The sequence below is a fragment of the Ambystoma mexicanum genome, chromosome 13, assembly GCF_040938575.1.
Source record: "Ambystoma mexicanum isolate Mex_15411 chromosome 13, UKY_AmexF1_1, whole genome shotgun sequence".
Lineage (NCBI taxonomy): Eukaryota > Metazoa > Chordata > Amphibia > Caudata > Ambystomatidae > Ambystoma > Ambystoma mexicanum.
Genome location: NC_090938.1, coordinates 207,511,666 through 207,530,881, shown reverse-complemented (window position 1 = coordinate 207,530,881; position 19,216 = coordinate 207,511,666). Strand labels below are relative to the sequence as shown.

General features: G+C 46.4%; 1 protein-coding gene across 2 annotated transcripts in view; it reads left to right on the top strand.

Moving 5' to 3' along the window:
- ELAPOR1 (endosome-lysosome associated apoptosis and autophagy regulator 1) overlaps nucleotides 1-19,216 on the top strand; it is a 550,309-nt gene that overhangs the window by 506,359 nt on the left and 24,734 nt on the right. Inside the window, exon 22 of one of the 2 annotated variants that reach the window (XM_069633660.1) lies at nucleotides 15,044-15,179. The exons of the other annotated variant lie outside the window; for it this stretch is intronic. Coding sequence (XP_069489761.1) covers nucleotides 15,044-15,178 — 135 coding nt within the window. The 3' untranslated portion in view covers nucleotide 15,179. The remainder of the gene's footprint in view (nucleotides 1-15,043; nucleotides 15,180-19,216) is intronic. 2 annotated transcript variants of the gene reach the window in all.

Genomic DNA, 19,216 nt, shown 5'->3' with positions numbered 1-19,216 from the left:
AGCCTTGTAGACTTATGGACCACCTAAGCAACTTTGGATTCTCTCCCTTCATGTTCATTAGCCACTTTAAGGGCTTATGGTCATTTGCACAGTGAAGTGGGTCCCATAGAGGTAGGGCCTCAGCTTCCGTAGGGCCCACACAACAGAGAAACATTCTTTCTCCACTGTGGACCATCTGAGTTCTCTGTCCTTAAGATGGCGACTAATAAAACCAATAGGGTGTTCCTTACCCTTCTCATCTACTTGCGATAGTACAGCTCTTATCCCAGTGTCAGAGGCGTCTGTCTGCACAATAAAAGGTCTTTGATAATCAGGGGCCCTGAGGACAGGGGCCTGGCACAAGGATTCTTTTAAGCCGTTGAAGGCCTTCTCACACTCGTCGGTCCAAGATACCTTCTTGGGTTTCTTCGGAGTGGTGAGGGCAGTCAGAGGGGCAGCTATGGTGCCATAGTCTGCCATTAATTGTGGTAATACCCCGTGAGTCCTAAGAAGGCTCTCACTTGGGTCTGCGTAGTGGGGGTAGGCCAGGCTTGTACTGCTTGTACTTTACTGGGAAGAGGCTGTATCCTCCCTCCACCTACTTCATGTCCAAGGTAAACCACTGAGCCTTGTCCAATTTGGCATTTACTAGCCTTTATGGTCAAGTGTGCTTTCTGAAGAGCTTGGAGCACAATCCCGAGGTGTTTCACATGGTTTTTCCAGGTGGCACTGAAAACTGCTACATCGTCCAGATATGCAAGACAGAATTCGTCCAACCCATTCAACACATGATTCACCAGCCTCTGGAAAGTGGCAGGTGCATTCTTCAACCCGAACGGCATTACCCTGAATTAGTAAAGGCCGTCTGGAGTAGAAAACGCTGTCTTCTCCTTGGCATGTTCGGCTAAAGCTATTTGCCAATAGCCAGCAGTGAGGTCAAACGTGCTGAGGTACTTGGAGGCACCCAAAGTATCCACCAGCTCATCTGTTCGAGGCAAGGGGTGTGCATCTGTCTTGGTGACAGCATTCAGAGCCCTGTAATCCACGGAGAACCTCAAGTCAGAAGTGCCTGCCTTTGGAACCAAAACCACAGGGCTGGACCAAGGACTACTAGAGGGTTCAATCACCCCAAGGTCTAACATCCTGTTGACCTCGGTCTTAATGTAAGACTGTACTTTGTCTGACATCCTGTATCCCCTACTTTTGGTAGGTACACTGTCTCCTGTGTCTATGTTATGTTTGCACCAAGGTGTCAAACCAGGCGACTGTGAAAACAGGGGGGAAAACTGCCTAAGCAACTTTTTCACCTCAGCCTGCTGATCAGAAGTCAGGTGAGGGGCCACTCGGACACCCTCAAAGGAGCTATCTGAAGGACCGCTTTGGAACAGGTCGGGGAGAGGTTCAGACTCCTCTTCCTCAACATCTGAAGCCAGTAGCAGTGCTGCGATTTCGACTCTTGGGACGAAAGCCTTCAGCCTATTTACGTGGAACACTTTTGGGGCCTGTCCAGGCCTTCCAAGGTCCACTAAATAGTTAACCTCACCCAGGGGCTCCACCACTGTGGAAGGGCCTGACCACTTGTCCTGTAAAGCTCGAGGCCTTATGGGATTCATGATCAGGACTTGCTGACCAGGTGTAAAGTTGATGAGGGAAGCTTTCTGGTCGTACCAATGTTTCACCAGCGCTTGTCCTGCCTTCAATTTATCACTAGCCAAGCCCATCAGAAGTACCATCCGTTTTCTGAGCCCCAGCACATAATCTACTACGTTGGTAGTAACAGGGGGAGTGGGCATCTCCCATCCCTCTTTGACTATGGCTAAGGGTCCCCGTACAGAATGACCGAACAGAAGTTCGAAGGGGCTGAAGCCAACACCCTCCTGTGGTACCTCTCGGTAGGCAAACAGTAAGCATGGTAAAAGAAGATCCCATTTTCTTCTCTGAGGTTCTCCCAGAGCCCCAATCATGCTCTTTAACGTTCTGTTTAAACGTTCCACCAGACCATTGGCCTGGGGGCGGTATGCAGAAGAGAACTTGTAGGTGACCCCACATTCTTTCCACATAGCCTGCATATACTTTGACATAAAGTTGCTGCCTCTGTCAGACACAACTTCTTTAGGGAAGCCAACCCTATTAAAGGTGCCAAGGGCCTCATTACGACCCTGACGCTAATGGTTTAACGGCGCAGTAAAGAGCGTCGGCGCCATTAAACCATTAGCGCCTGATTACAAGGTCCCTTAGCGGGTTGGAGGCTTTAACGCCTACTTTTTGCAGGCGTTAAAATCCAACCCGCTAAGGGACCTTGGATCTAATTACGGCAACCGTAATTTACGGTGCCGTAATTAGCGCCTTCCCCATCCCCATTATGCCCTATGGGGCAAAATGGGAATGGGGAAGGTCAAATGGTGAATGGAGAATTACCGCCCCCGCCAACCTTGTGATGGGGGCGGTAATTCCGCCATCCACCATGCCGGAGACCGGCATGGACCATGGTGCTAATAGCACCATGGTCCAGCGCCTGGGTCGTAATGAGGCCCCAAGTAACGCTTTTGCAACTGACTTGGCAGTTACAGTTTTCAATGGGATGGCTTCAGGATATCTAGTTGCATAGTCGTCTAGCACCAAGATAAAACTATTGCCTGAGGATGTCTGCGGGTCAAGAGGATCAACAATGTCGATCCCTACCGTTTCGAAGGGTATTCCCACAACTGGGAGTGGTACCAATGGAGCTTGGATTGTTGAGCCACTCTTACCAGATAACTGGTAGGAGGCACAACTCCTGCAGTGACTTTCTACTTGCACCCCCATCTTGAGCCAGTAGAAGTGCATGGATCACCTTTGCTTGGTCCTCTTAATACCAAGGTGACCAGCAAGGGGCACTTCATGCGCCAACTGCAGGAGGAAGGGTCTTACAGCAAGGGGAACCACCAACCTCCTATAGTCTCCTTCTGTAGACTCTGTGGGCTCACTATACAGGAGTCCACCTTCCCAATAAATCTGATGCGTCCCAGGAGGTTCACCTTCAAACTGGGAGCAAGCCTGTCTTCTAAGGCCTTCCAGAGATGGGCACTCACGTTGGCCTTTACTGAATTCTTCCCTGTCAGGACCACCTTCTACTAACAAGTCTTTTAGTTCCGGATGGTCGTTGGGGTCAAATACTTCAGGCATCGCCACCTCCTCGTCAGGCCCGGGCGATTGACCAACTTCCTCCACCGCAGTGGTAGGCGAGTTCGGGGGAATGCTCTCTTTCCCTTGTCTTCACTTGCTTACTCCTTTCGCCTTGGGTTTCCCCTTCGGCTGGGGCGGCGTATTGGTCTTGGCCAATGCTGCCCGTCTTTGAGCCTGTGTGCCGGGTCTGTCGGCAGTGTCTCCTACGAGCCCTAAAGCTCTGTGATCGTTGCCTAACTAGACCTTTCCTGGGACGTTTCTCTGAATGCTCACTGGAATCCTGACTGCTGTACCATTTAAAGTAAGATTTACAGGTATTACTGGAAACATGCGAGGTGGGCCGTCAGCCAATTTAGTGGGCATCAGAGTAGCTCTGGCAACTTCCTCTGAGTCTACCAAGGTAGAATCCACTACAGTTCGACTGCACCCACTATCCCTAAGAGCCGGAGTATCCACTCCATTGATCAGCACACTGTCTTTAAAGTAGTGCTTGGTATTATCTGGAATCCTAGCATAAGCCTCTGCGACTTTAGGCTCCCAGGAACCCAGGGAAACTAAAACTACCTCAGCTTCTATCCCGCTGGGGAAGGAGTGTGAGGAGAAGGATGCTCCTGTAATCTGTTCTTCCTCGTAGGAGGAGAAGGCCAGATTAGCGGAGTAGACCCCCAAAGGTTTAACCTTACACCGGGGATCCCCCTTCACGTGGTCAATTGCTCCACAAGCAAAACAAGATCCATTAGGTCTGTTTACATAGGGAGGCTTACTGTAACCAGAGTTCTGTTTCGGAGGCTGACCTCCTCTACCCTGTGAGTTCTCTTGTGTCTTACACTTTTTTTTTTTGTGGCCCTTTTGAGAAGAAGATTTATCAGATTCTCCACCCTCCTTATCTTTGGACTTTTTTTTTGGTGCCTTGAGAGGAGACACCTCTCTCCGCACACATCTTTTTCAATGTTTCGGATTTAGAAGCATTTAAAGTTAACAAGGTATTTGTTTCCATACTGTTTAGAAAGGACTATGGCCTTTTAAAAGTTATACTACGACAATTCACTACGTGTCCTGGTAGGAATAACTTGAAATGCCTTTGCACTTTCGCAACACTGGATACCTTCATTCGTATCCCACCGCTGTACACCAATTTGTTAAGATGGATTTCTGAACTCTGTCCTGGAGGGGCAGAGGTTCAGAAGGCCTGCCTAGTTTCTTGGAACAGGGTAACCTCTGGACAAGCCAGACCAATCAGCGTAGCAATCGCGGCAGTCAAGACTAGGTCTCAAGAGGGGTGAGGGTGACTGAAAGCCCGCAATGAGCACACAAAGCAAGGACACTTACAAATTACTCCAAGCAGGTGTTATATTAAAAATATAGACACATTTATTACAAGGCCTTTGTAACACTGACCGTAGCGAGAAATCACAATAAAACTCAAGTAAACCAACATATACAAATCTAATACAATATATATACAAATACAAACAAGTCTAACGAGTTAGACGCACGAAATGTGTAGACCACATAGATGGAGAGGAAAACAGGCAGTGCGAATAATAATTAGACCCAGTCCGCCTTCAGAGGCACCCAACTAAAAGGGAGTCCAAGCCCTTCGAAGAGTGGAGCCTTGTGCTCAAAAGTACCTGCACACGCTGGTGCCAACGGGCAAAAGGGGAGTCTCTTCGAGGGACTCAGGCAGTTTAGTTCGATGAACAAATGAAGATGAACAGAGCTCCGCGACTCAAGCGCAGCCTCCACTGTGGGCAGAAGCAGAGCGCGAGTACGGAAAGGCGTGCTGTTAGACACAGCGGGGAAAAGCGATGGGCTACTGCAGGAGGGCGACCAGTTCCTAGTGATACTACTCACCGGTCCCCGATGCAGGCAGACCCAGGCTTCTCCGCATCAGTTTCAGTGCTGGCAGGTTCAGATACGAGCAGGGGACGTCTCGGCGTTGTGTAGATTCCGCAGTAGCAGAGGTTGAGTTGAGGATGTCCCAAACGCAGTGAACCCGCACAGTTTGTTACCACAGCAGGACAACGGAGCCGCCGTGTGTATTTCAGCCCAATGTACACTACTCACTTCAGACCTGGGAATGCCAAGTGTACGAATCGTGTGAGAGTGCAAGGACTCGTAATACAACACAACCTGACGGCGGTTACAGAGCAAGACTCCTGGGTAGGCTGATCAGTCTGCTGGATGGCCCATAGACACTTCCGAAGGCTTACGTGCAGGAGATGGTGAAGATGCCGAGAATAGTTGTTCCCACTATTCCAAGGGTCGAAGTACCAGTACAGGCCTTCTCGTTCGATCAGAGGTAGAAAGGGTTTCACAAAGTGACAGCAGTGCAGAGGAGCAGTCCTTTAGCGGGTCACCAGCGATTCCTCGGTTCAGCCTCGTGGTTGCAGAATATTTGGCTCCTGTATTCCTTCGTTCGTGAGAACTCAGGAGATCGACATGGTAGTGGTGTTTCCAGCTCCCTCTTATCCACGGTTCCCTTCGCGCCAAAACGGAGGGGACCCAATGGGAGATCTGCTCATAAAACACTCACACCATATGTGGACCTATCACAGACCACGACGGTCCCAGGCATTTACGAAACCTAGACTCTCTGGCGCCCAGGATGTGTATTGGGACCAGACATCCCAGCCCACATCCTGGCGGCACACACAAGGCCTGTAGAAGCCCGCAAAAGCAGCTGTGTTTCGCGGGAAAGTACATGCCCAAATAAGGAAGGCCCCGGGTCGGCTCGACCTGGGGGAGGTGAAGGGGGCAAGACGGTCAGCGGACAGGACTAAGAGCCTCGTGGTCTGGCCATTTTGGAAGCAAGGCCACCATTTTGGGCTTAGCGCGAGAAACGCGCTTAAACGCCAAAAGGAGCTCAAAAACACAAGAAACGATCGCTGCCACCAGTCCCGTCCGTGATTCACTTGCATCGTTCATTACAACCCAAATAGAGTATCTAAGGCCTGTAGAAGACTGAGACCCAAGAGAGCAGTAACTTAGCTTACAGTGCCCTCTTGTGCCATGTTGCGCGAAAGCTGCAACATGATAAAGAAACTACGGAAAACAACGTTTCCCGGTACTGACTGTCTTAAGGGCATGTCAGTTTCCCTGTATGAATGGAGCGAAAGCCCAGAGGAGTGTGGCAGAAGGCTGCACTTCTCTGGCAAAGTCTAGATCATGGTGAAAACAACAGCAAAAAGTCTAGGGGTTGCCACATGGAAGGAAAATTACCCACAATTAAGAAATCATTCCTAACACTTTCCCTTTCCTTTATAAGGATTTTGCTCTTGGAATACTATGAACTCATGCCTTGTCCCTCAAGCTTGCATGACGAACAGCGGTTCTGTATCTTCTCTGTATTATTTAATCCTGTTATTCAGTACTGCGGCCATGTTCTTGGGATTCTTGGCATATTCTATGGCCCTGTATCAAGAGAAACATCTATTTGGCCTTCGCTGTAGTTCTGACAAAGCACCAGGACCTCTTTTCTTCTGGGATCCCTGGGCAATTACTGTTGCCTGTACTTGCTTGTCCCATTCTGCTTGCTTGGGAAATATCTGAAAGACACACAGATGTACATCAGTTTTACAACGTATGCGGTCAGACTCTGGCACACCTTCACGTTGCTAAGTGTACGGATGAGTATAATGGAAGAAGATGGAGTTGGCAGACTGCAAGGGACTCACTGCACCTGTCAGCTTCCTGGGGTGAAAGAAAACGACAGTCCGACCAATGATCTGTAAAAGGTATGTACAGGGTTCCAGTAAGAAAGCCTTCTTCTGATTAACAATAAGACCTGCTTCACAGGCTGTAATGACACGGATAATGAAGTCAACAATACCTGCTGCACTGCTTATTATTTGGTGATGAAACTTAATGATTCTCTGCTCCCTAACATTTGCACCAATGATGGTTGGCTCTCTGGGAATTGCACCTGAGCTCAAACCTCTATCATTGGCACTGACCTTGGCTGGGATGACCTTGGGTGTCGGGTGATCTCTACCTTCAATTTAAACCCCACACCAATGGAATATCCCTTTTTTTGAACCTGAGATGCCCAAGTGGTCCTTCCGAAGAGAGTGACCAACATTATTTGATTGCGGCTGCTATTTCAGGAATCATGGACGAGTCTCCCATGAAGGTGTTGTCTCTTTTGGGGTGCTTATTCAGTTGCTGCTTGTTAGCATTAATGTCACGAGCGCTGTTGTACCTTCCACACCGACTAATCAGACAGAAATAAACCCCACATCAGGCAGAAAGGAATTTTGAGTTCATTCTGGATGCATTATCATGCATCAGGAAGGGCCTCTGTCTTCCAGTTGCCCAGCAAGGAAAGAAGCAATGAGGGTAAGGGTGCTGGCCTGGACACTCCTCTTTTGGAAGGAAGGGGAACCGGGCAATGCATATTCATGAATTCGGCTCTGCGCAAATGACGTCCCAAACAGGATGGCCTTTATGATTCTCCTCTATCCCACTACCTACGGGCAGGCGTAGTGAATTTATTTTTGTATACTGTGCACTGCACACAAAATTGTCTTTTGCCACCGCGGGCCCCATACCCGATTTGCACATTACAGGGAACCTAAGGCTCAGCGAGAAACACAGATTTTGCCAGGACTGCGCTATCTGTTCAGGAGGGGAAATCCAAGATCAGGTGTCCTTCTTCCATACTCTGCAGATAAGTCATTTGAGAGCATCTCCCTCAGCAATGACATGCATCAGGTTTCTGTTGGCGATGCCCTCTGGTGTGTACTATCACCAAATCAAGTGGACTCCTCAAATAGGACAAGAACAGAAGATGGATTAAACCTGGTTTATTAGAATGATCACAGTGGTTCTTTGGGTAAATTAATTGTATTCCTACAAACAAAACGGGATGATATCTCCTCAAATACTGATAAATAAAGGTTTGTTTAATAGTTGCAAAAAGCTAGAGAGGTGCCTCCCCATGACTTACCACAGTCCCTCTTGTATGTGCTGTGTACCTCGCTTAGAATCTTTCTCTCTGTATCACTCCTCTACCCACTTGAAAACAATTAACCTCCACTTCTCTCTTTCTGATAGCTTTTCACCCTCCTGAGAACACTTTGCCTCCCCTTTTCAACAACGCTCCTCTCTCTCCTCCTTGCCGCTCCACCTCCTACTCTCTACTTCATCCCATTCCAACTTTCATTTCTCCAGCTCATCTCTTTATGACTCTCTGCTCCTCTCCTGACTTCACCAAACTTACCTCGGCTCCGAATTCAACATCCCAAACAATCTTCTGAACGTCCGCCCCCTGACTGTGGTTCAGCCAAAATCAAGGGTCTGCATGTGTGTTTTCATTTTACCTTTCCTGAGATCAGTGTCCCCCTTAATTGTCTGTTTGGTTCAAGTGTTTTCAAATTTCTTGCTCAAATGCGCCAGGCTACACAGACTGGGCCATCACAATTCCAGTGCTCTATCTTGGGTACATTGCGTGACTGACACATGTGCATATCTGGTACTATCTGAGTCTCAGCCATTGGGACTTGAGCTACAAGTGTGGCTACTCGCTGGCTCTTGGCTCTATTTCTCTGAACCCCGCAGGACTCACACTACCACTCAACCTTTCCAGTGGGCTTTGAGACAGTTTTCTCCTACATGCTTACATACCTAACTCAAGAGCCAGGGCATTTCTGTAGGGTCAGATTCAAAGGGTGGGTGGTCTAGAGAGAATTAACAACAGTACTAGAACTTTCTGGGGGAGAGCACAGTGCACAGAATGCATGAAGCAAGCCTCTATCTTCTGGTGTTGTCATGGCGTTGGATAGGGGATCCGCTGCATACCTCACCCGGTGTCAGCATCCATTGATTTCACACGGAACTGTCCCCCTTGGTGAACCAACCATAATCTAGGAAGTTAGGCAGTGGACTTTGTCAAAGTACCCAATTAAAATACCACCCCAAAAGTAAGAGGTGTCCTCTGTGCCCTTGGAAGAGCACTGCCTTTGGTGCAAGTGACTGTTTTACATTTTGGAAAGGTTCTGTAATTGAGCGTGTTTGGTTGTTTGGTATCTTGTGAAGATACCATGTCAGTAATAGCAGAAAAGAAGAACTGCCGACCAATCAGGAAGGTTCATGTACATCTCTGTGCTGTCTTCCAGAATCCAAAGGCAGAGAGATGCCAGCTGCTAGAGAGAATGGGCATTCCGGTCTCTGCTCCCGCTAGTAAAACACTGATCAATAGGTTGGATACTGTGTTCAGGAAGGCCTCCTGAGCTGCGGATCACAGCTAAGAATGTAAAACTCACTGGGGATGACGACCAATACAAACCTCAGATTTCCAAGCCTCTGGACGAGTGCTTCTCATCCATGATGGAGAAGTTACTGCAGGTTCCTCAGTAGAGCATGGAAAGTGCTGTATATCACACTGGGCAGTTTTACCTCTACACATGGTGCAGTAGACTACAGTTGCATGGATTGGAAATGTGCAGCCTGCCTGTTTGAGCATGCATGGGGTGCATTCTGAATCCATCAGATGATTATGGATCTTTGTTACAAGGGAAATACTTTGTAGTCCTCTAATATTGACTTTGGTCGCTCTGATTACAAGATCCTGATGGAGTTTTAGAATTCTGGTTTGATATAGAAATCAAATCTTTAAGACACAAACCTCATACGCACCATGCGTAAATAAGAAGACTTCTTTTACAACCACACTTTTGAAAGGTAACCCTAAAGAGAAGCCACTGTGATCTGCATCTGCAGACATGGGACAGTCCCGGTGTCAAAATCCCAAACAGGCTTCGGAATGCTTCACGTTATCAGTGATACTCTGGGTGTAACCACAAAGGGTTCCTCCCATCACTCTCCAGTTGGAGGTAGACTGGCTGCTTTTATCTGAGATGGGGTGACAATTTGAAGTCCCTTTGAACTGCAAACTCAGTGGCAAGGGGGTATATCATACTATGTATTCACAAAGGTCAAACTAGAAGGCCTGTTCTACCAGACTCTTTACACACAAGGGCTTTTTGTGTTCAGATACAGTGACAAAGGTTGATAAAATCAAGAAAAGGAAGGTTTTCCCCCTTTTAAACTTGTTCCCTAAAACATGGGAAGCTAAGATGCGGGCTTGATCTAAGATCTAATACAATGCTCTAAAAAATAAATAATTTAAGTGGTTGCTAGGGTCCTGACAACATCTACCATAAAAGAAGGTGGCTCAGATAATAACACCCTTTCTTCAACAGCCCCATCAGACCTGCTCACAGATTCACTGGGTTCCTTTTAGGCCAGACAATGCCACGCATTACATGTTTGAGATTGTTAACTTGCCCCAAAAGGTTTTTGTCTGCAGACCATTTAATGTTTTAGGTGAAAAGGAAACCATATACAAAGCAAATATTTATTTAACAAATCAATTTCTTCATATTAATATACACACCCAGGTGAGTGTATTGGGTCAGAGTAGGTAACACAAGAGCCTACATTTGCCATGGCAGATAAGCGGGTGGACTGGATCCATAGTAGGGTGGCATAACACAAGCTTTGCATCCTGTACATATCTCACTGCAGTGTGCCATCTTGCCAGCTGTGTGGGAAGATTGTTTCATCAAAGAAGCAAAAAATACTTTTTTTGTGATTGAAACTTTTAATTAATTTTCAAACCAAACATCCAGCAGCACAACAGAAACACAAAATAATAGATGTTTCATCACAGTACAATGCAATACTTTCTAATGCCAAAATGTACTTCTCCAAATTTGAGAGTGTTTTTGTGTGTTGTTAGAAGAATGCCTTTTGTCCATTTAAGAATTTATTGGAGTAGTGCCTGCCTGCCCGCCCCTCGCTATCAAAGAGCTTAGCTTTGTCTGACCCAGGCTCCGATTGTGTGTGATCATAAAGATGAAAATGACCTATAGAAATATTTGACTCCTCTCTCATTTGTCACTGACGGGGCGATTGCTGTAGAGTTTGTTCATACAGCTCCAATTGTAGTTCTTATCCTTTTACTGAATTCATTCTTAAGCAGCTTTAATTATGGGGCAAGAGTGTCCTAGTGAAGACACCCCAAGAGGTTGCCAGGGTCCCTACGGGAGGCAGTGATCATCCTGCTATTGAAACCAGGCAAGCCAAGTACAGACTGTGGGTCACATAGGCCCTTATCAATGCTCAATCAGGACAGTAAAATCCTTACAGCTGTGCTGGCTAATAGGCTTAAGCGAGTCATCGGCAGACTGATACACCCGGACCAAACAAGATACGTCCCAGGCAGGAACATAACTGATAATCATAGGAGACTTCATCACATTATTGACCAAAGAGAGAAAGACCCCGGCGAGGTGGCTATTGTCTCGCTGGATGCGGTCAAGGCCTTCGATTCACTGAGATGGCCCTGGTTGATGGCAACTTTGAAAGAATATGGGATGGGGCCGGGGTACCTGAGATGGGTTAAGATGCTATACAGCTCCCCAATTGCGAGGGTTAAAACGGGTGCTATAATCTCAGATAAATGGCGACTTGGTAGGGGATCTAGACAGGGATGCCCCTGGTCACCCATGCTATATATCCTCGCGTTGGAGCTGCTGGCAGTCTGCCTTAGGTAACAATACGGGGAGATAGGGATCCGCACTGCAGGAGGTGCACATTTTATATCTCTGTATGCCAATGACATGCTTTTATATCTGCGCTTCCCGGAGGAGAACCTACAATATGTCCTGGATGTGATGGAACGTTACGCTATCCTCTCCGGCATACCGGTGAACCCCAGGAAGTCCAGTGTGTTCCCCCTGGGGAGATACAAAGGCACCCCGTTGGATAGCCTGCCCATCTTGCCAATACCTTGGCGAACCGAGACGTTTCGATACCTAGGTATCGATATATACCACACGACGGGGGCAGAACACAAACACAACACGGAGAAGGCAGTGCAACGTATTAAAAATAGCATGGTATTTTGGTCCAGGTTGCCCCTGGCCATGATGGGGAGAGCGACCTTGCTTAAGATGGTAGTCCTACCCAGATTGCTACACTTTTTTGGAAATATACTGTATTTGATCCCAAAACGCTTCTTTGCCAAACTCCATAGCCTGTGCAGGGGTTTCATATGGCACAATTCTAGGAATAGGGTGGCCCTCTGGAAACTACAAAACTCGTGCGATAATGGGGGTATAAACCTGCCGAACTTTGAATTATATTACTTGGCGGGACAGCTACTATATGTGGCCAGGTGGTTGTCCGAAGAGGACACGGCTGAAGCCAGGCTTTTGCAGAAGGATCCTGCTCCCTATTTCCTCAGAGAGACAGTGTGGTTGCCTAAATTTAAGATACTAGAAATGGCGAGATTGTTGGTGCTTGGCTGGGAGGTGTGGCATAGAGCATGGCAAACAGTGGGTGACCCAGTCCCGTTCTCCCTACAGGTGCCGTTGGTGGCGTTAGGTGAGGGAGACCTCCAACTGATAAAAGCGGTCCGCAGATATTGGGAACCGGTGGGCGTGGCCACCCTTGGAGATATATGGCAAGAGGGGGAGGCATTGGATTTTCAGAGATTAATGCAAGATACCGGGTGCATAAAGGCCAACACATTACTTATTCTAGAATCATTAAACGGGTGAGAGAAAGGTGGCCTGGGGCAGTGTAGTGCTAGCGGAACAACCTGATGCTACCATAGAGACAATGTAGGATGTCTCGGAGGCTGGGCATGAAATATCTCGTATATATGAGTTACTGGGAATTAAGGCGGGGAAGGATCTGCTCCAACTGAGGCGAGACTGGGAGGAGGAGGTGGGTGAACCCATGACGGATGGACAATGGGATAGAGCCCGAAAAAAAAAAGACACCCCGAGATTACATTCTAAAAGTATTTTGTGTCCGACATAATGACGATAAGCAGGCTAAGACCATTTTCCTCTGGTGCTCCTATTGGATTACAGCAATGGAAGGTTGTTCCAAGAACCAAATGCATTTTCAGTGGCTTTGAACAGTGCATCATGAAGAAAACACCTCACTACCTCTCAGGAGAGGACTCAACTATTCAGGACCACACTGAATCAGAGAAGCACAGAGAATCCTTTGGAATGCACAAGGTTTCATTGCGGATTGGAGGATTAACTGTTCTCCAAAGTGCTTGATGCCAACTCTAGTAGAAGGAAGGCAACTGCTTTTCTCAGAATCGTCAATGAAGTGGAAATCCTAACACACAGGCCCCACTAAATGCTATTGTGCACACTGGAAACTATGGATAATGCCATGCTTTTGTAGGAATTCCCATTCTAGCCCTCTCCTTTATTGGTTAAAGGGGTGCTCATGTGGCAATTAGCTCAAGTGATGTCTGTGTGGCTACAAACAGAAGGAAGTGAAAAGAATTGCACTTATCTAGGTTCACCTATAATAATGAATCTCTGAACGAAAGCAATAGGATTTGATCGCACAGCGACCACCCTTGGTGGCTGGTACATGTCTCTGCTGATATCATATTTTAAGATGTTTAGAAATGTGCAGTCATAGTGTCTTCAGTGGTAGCAGGCCATGCAGCGATTCCATCTCGCTGACCCCTTAGGTGCTCTGCCTCTCCACCGAGTAGGTCAGTGAAGAAGCGGTCAGTGATTCAGTAGCAACTCAAGCTGAGGCATCTCTAAGGATGGACTGGGGAGCTATAGCCCAGGGTCTTTTCTTTTGTAGCCAAGGATACAGGCTATCCTGGCAGTCCTGACATTAGCGTAGCCCCAGATCTTTTACAAACCTAGCAACACCCCTGAACTCAAATTCCAGTTTGGTAAGAAACAGAGACAAAATTCCTATATAGCAGGATTTTGTACACAGGAAATGGGGTAATGTAGAACAAATTGAGGGCCATGATTGCAGCTAATTTGCTAAGCAAGAAGCGACTGGAGAATAGTGCTTTCTCTTGGATCTCAACCCTACATACAGTGGGGGGGCTTATCTATAAGAGTAAATTAAAAGCAATCAGGTTCAGCAAATAAATAGAAGCCTCCCATTGGATGTTTTAGCGATGTTCAAAGCCAGGAATACTATACGTACAGGGCCAAGAGCAATATGCAGTGGCTTCTGAATTATGTAGTCTTGTGAGAAAGAGGCTATTTTGCTATTTTAGCACAACAGATCTATAGCATGTGGCCTTTTCCATGTGGGGATGTGGAGAGATGGTGTCGGCAGAGGACAAGTCTGCATCCAGTAGCCATTAGTCCAATACAGAGGGTCAGAGTAAGAAAGTGGTCCCCAATCCCCCTCACTCTCCAGGTAGACAATGCCAGATGTTAGGGATCTATGAAAGACTGGATAGCTTGGTGGAACATCAGCCTAGAGGAGCAGCTGCCATGTCACACTCTGCACTCAACTTGTGTATGAGTAGGCGGTGCCTCAGCCAGAGCGCTGTGTACATGAAAGGCACGCTCTGCCAGGATGCAGGAATAGTCCCAGGGAGAGACATTGGCTACCAGGAAAGCAGCCACGCACTTGCAATAGGTGCATTGTGTTTCTTATGAATTCTAGAAATCTTGGAATTAGTCAGAAGATGGAATGTTCATCATATTCCAAAGTAATTGCCCCTTTAATTTGAAATGGCAGATATACATATTTTGTACAATGGCAAGGCTGGCACACTGAGACATATTCAAGAGAAAATGCGTGATGGCTTCCTCCCTTTGGTATTTACCATTGCAGCTTGAGTTAAGAATGTATTCTTCACTCAAGGCGTCACAGCCTGTTACCAGTGGTAGACTGTGTCTGCTTTGGTGTTCCCTTCTTACTTTGTGTGCACTTTCCGTGACCTTATGTAATGGTGCACTACTATTTACAAGAGATGAAACAAGCATGCCTCATGTAACAGTGTCTTAGCATTGCCAATAGATCAAAGTTTGCTCTTGTGCTTTGGAAGCCACCAGAACCCATAAACAGGTTAACACTTTCCCGCTTGTCCTTTTTCCAGACTCTCTCATTCACTATTTCTGAACATTTTCGGGCCTTTTGCCAAATGCCGTGGAATGAGAGGAGTGTCAAGGGCTCTCCCAAACTTCAGAGAGCCTGGGGATTGTCAGGCCTGCCACAGACTTCAAGAATGTGAGGTATGTTGGGGGGGCTCTACCAGACTCACAAAAACATTTTTAGAGCATGTTTCAAAGTTTAGAATAATTTTGGCATTGTCAGTACTCCCCCAAACCTTTAGGAATCTGGGAATTGGTTGGGCTTAAATACGCTTATGACAATAGGCGGTTGTTGGTGTAACCTACCACAGTTGGTGTTTGCTGCACATACATGTCTCTCAATGCAAACATACTTGAAGGTTGCAGATGTGGCCCTGTTGTAGATCTCCCTTCTCCTTATTGAGATGGAGATCTATGCAGGATTCCCAGAGCACACAAGGAGACAGGGAGAAGACAATAATAAAATTACCCTAAAGATCTTCCTTATTCAAAATGCAAATAATTGTAAATAATAGGAAGAGTTAAGAAATTGGGAGATAGAAGGTATTAGGGTTGTTTACCATATATCCTAGGATATGATATGATATTTTATTTGTATCGCGCTCATACACACGTGTTTCAGAGCGCGAGAAACGTGTTTCGGAAGCTGGGAAACGTGCACGGTCTGTTATTAGTTGAGGTCATTCAGTAAGATGGGAGTGGGAAGTGTGATGTACCTAGGGGTATCAGCCCTTTGTCTAGGACAGCAAACACTATTCCACTGGTTTACGCAGTACTTAACCAAAAAGGGTTACCCTTAACTACCCCTCTGAACTCGTTTGCGGCAGAACAACTGAGATACTTCTGCAAACCGACACCAGTAACAGGAATGCATTGTACTGGGACGAGGAGGCCCTATACAGAGGTACTAGGAAAGTACCAGCAACATTATACTTGCTTTCCTCTAACCAAGAGTAATCCAGGCATAAAAACAGAAGAAGGACAAAACACATGTTGTTGTAGTTGTGGTAGAAGCAGTAGAGGAAGAGGTTGTTGTGGTGGCAGTAACAGTAGTTTCAATGGTCGTGGCAGACACTTTGGAGGAGTGGGAAGGAAGAGTTTGAGCCGTAGAACGCACACAAAATGAAACTGCAACAGAAAGAAGACAGGAGACCCGTGTATACTATGTGACAGTAAGAACGGGAGTGGAAGAAGTGTAGAGAAACACAAGAGTGCAAGCTATTAATTTACTGTCGAAAGCTGTGGGAAACAACTCTTCCAGCACAAGCGCTGGAAGAAACCAGGGCTGGCTGAATTGGTGCCACCTTCGTTTGACAGGCAAAGCAGCTGTACCGGAGTGCCGACGGGAAGCGAGGAGACACGGCCCAGCTTGTCAGGAGGACTCAAAGAAACCCAGCATTGCCTTAGGAAACGGAAAGCCTGAACGCAAGACTGTCTCTTGTTCACAACCTCACAGGAAAACCGCCAAACTAACCCCTGCCAGTGGGGGACCAGTGGTGTTATGACTCTGACACCACTGCTGTACGGGAAACAAAACCTGCTTTCCCGTAATGTTTAGTCAAGTGAAGATGCTGGCTACAAAGTAAGGATCACTACAGCTAAGGATGCGAGATGCCGCGTTAAGGAAAATCTGTTAATACGTAATCCGCAGGGGCAGTCAGAAGAGCAGCGTTTTCATGACTGTTGTTTTCAGTGCCGTTCGGGAAGGAATCAGCAACACGGCTCAAGACTGCAACAACTCGGTGAGCAGCTGACTGACAAAGCAGATAATGGTGCTGAAGTTACAGAAACGGGGCAGGGCGGAAAATGGATGTGTGGTTTAAAAGAAACACATCAAGCCTGTTCTTAAACACCATGAATCCAAGCCCAAATAATGGACCCTAATGCACTGTAAGACGTTCAGTGTTCAGTTGAGTCCAGCAAGTGAACTATAAACAGGAAGAGTGAGAGAGTAACATGGAGAACCTTATTCAACTCCTTCTGGGCTCAGTGGTTCTAGGAATACCACATTAACAATATTTGGCAAGGAACAAAACCGGCCTACCTATAAATAGGGAAACATTATTTAAAACAAATTGCTCCCCCAAAATTGTCATCCACAGGAAAAGACCAGGGGAAGTGGATTGTCCCCACCCCAGGCATTGTTAAATCCACTGGAGGGGAAAAGACACAATTTTCCCTAATGATAAGCAGACAACAAGTGAGATAATCTCACATGTGACATTGTGAAACCTTGTTCTTGCGATTATTGTGAGGGGCGGAACTTTCAAGTAGAAACTTGGTACAATCCAAGTGAAGGAAGGCTGTAGGAATTACATATTATTTTTCCCTTAATCTAGTTTTTGTAGAACATAGAGTGTGAGGGTCAGATCAGGTTTTGGCACTGGACGGTGGACTTTATTTTGACATCCTGACCACTGTCTCATTAGCTATTTTTGTTAAGGCAGGGAGACCCCTCATAGAGTTAGGGAAAGTGGGGCGCATTCTCGGCAAACTACCTACCTGTGTCAGTGTCTCCTTACTCCGGCCCCTCACGGATGTTGGGAAATTTAGTCAGAACCATCACCAGCCATTGTCTGACTAAATTTGAATTTGACAAGTGCTCTACAAACCCGCTATTCCTTGATTGTTTTGGGGGGTGGGGAGGTATGCAGCTGCAGTGACCATCACCAGAGGTCCTTGGAGTTTGGGAAGAGCCGTGAACAAATCCTGCCCTGTAAGGTGTGGAAGAGGCTTTCTCCTTTCCCGAGATACCTTAAGATTCATGAAAACTGCACAAACAATGTGACTGAAGGGTGGCAGTGAGAGCCTTTAATCAAACCAAATGCCCTGAGTCTTCTTTCCTTAAAATGTCAAGGCGTAGGGGGAAAAGCTTCTGAAACATTTCCGAACATGCTGCCAGCATTGCCTTCAGTTCTTGGTCTTTGAACTCAAGTAGATCCTGCTAAAAAAAAATTCCTTTGACTTTAAAAGTATCGTAAGAGCTGTATTTTAACCTGGATGTTTGTCTTCTTATTGGCATTTCTCAGGGATTTTCTGTATTCTGACGAATGCTTGGAGGCCACACAGGCTTCATTAAAGTAGAAGAAGGTGGGATTCAGTAGAACGAATAAAGGACGGACAGAGTTTACTTGTGTTATACGCAATGAAAATGTTACTTACCTTTAACTACAGTTCTTTAGCATTGGAATCTTTCCTACATTCACACACTTTGAACATTCTGCCTCAGAAGTTCAGAATTCTCTGACCTTCGTCAAGGAATATCAAACCACCATTGCTGGAGAACGGGAAGCCACGATGGGTGCCCACCAAGTATATTTGTTGTACAGTGAAACACACCTTCCATCTGTCTGCTTCATATTTGGAGAAAAATAGAAAATAAGCACAGAGCTAACACTAGGACCACCTCACAACGCATGCATTGAACACATCACCCACGCATTTTCTATTCCCCTAACTAAACTTTCCTAATGAGAGCGTCCAAGATATATCAGATCCCAAACATGAACCGTCAGCACAAAAACTCTCAAAATGGATAGGTCCTATACTTTGGTAATCTTGGTAACAGCTGCAATATGTACCAGCTCCACTCCCTTTTCTCATGGCAAAGAAGATTGGGATATATTTTCACTTTCTTTTAAGTCAATATTTTGATAAAATCAGCCACAGTCTTTATAACTAGAAAATTCCCCTCAAGGTCTTTTTTAGCATAATTCTTTGCAGCAAGGCATTAATTCAAAATATTGACTTTAAAATCCAGTCTACTCTTCTCACCCACATATGCCAGACTGCATAATCTAACCTAGCGTCTTCCTTCTTCATTGTTATTGAGCTTTGAAGCTAAGTTAAGACGTTTGAGGGTGGTGGCTGTGCCCCGTTCCACGTTCTGCCCACTCCCACCCCACCTGGCATATATACCGTTTCTGGAGGTCTGCTCCGGCTGCTTAGCATAGCCTTCCTGCCAACGATTCTTAGGATGTCAACCTTTCATGCACAGTTTCCTCAATATATCCTGACACTTCGAATATCCATTGTTGCAGAAGATCATCTCAAATGAATTATCAAGACATGTCTACTCTGTGCATGTAAGTCACACATAAGGAAACCCCTTCCACTTTGACAGATGTACAAAAATATATTTTTCACTGTGGCCATCTCCTACTTGTTTTGTGAAATTA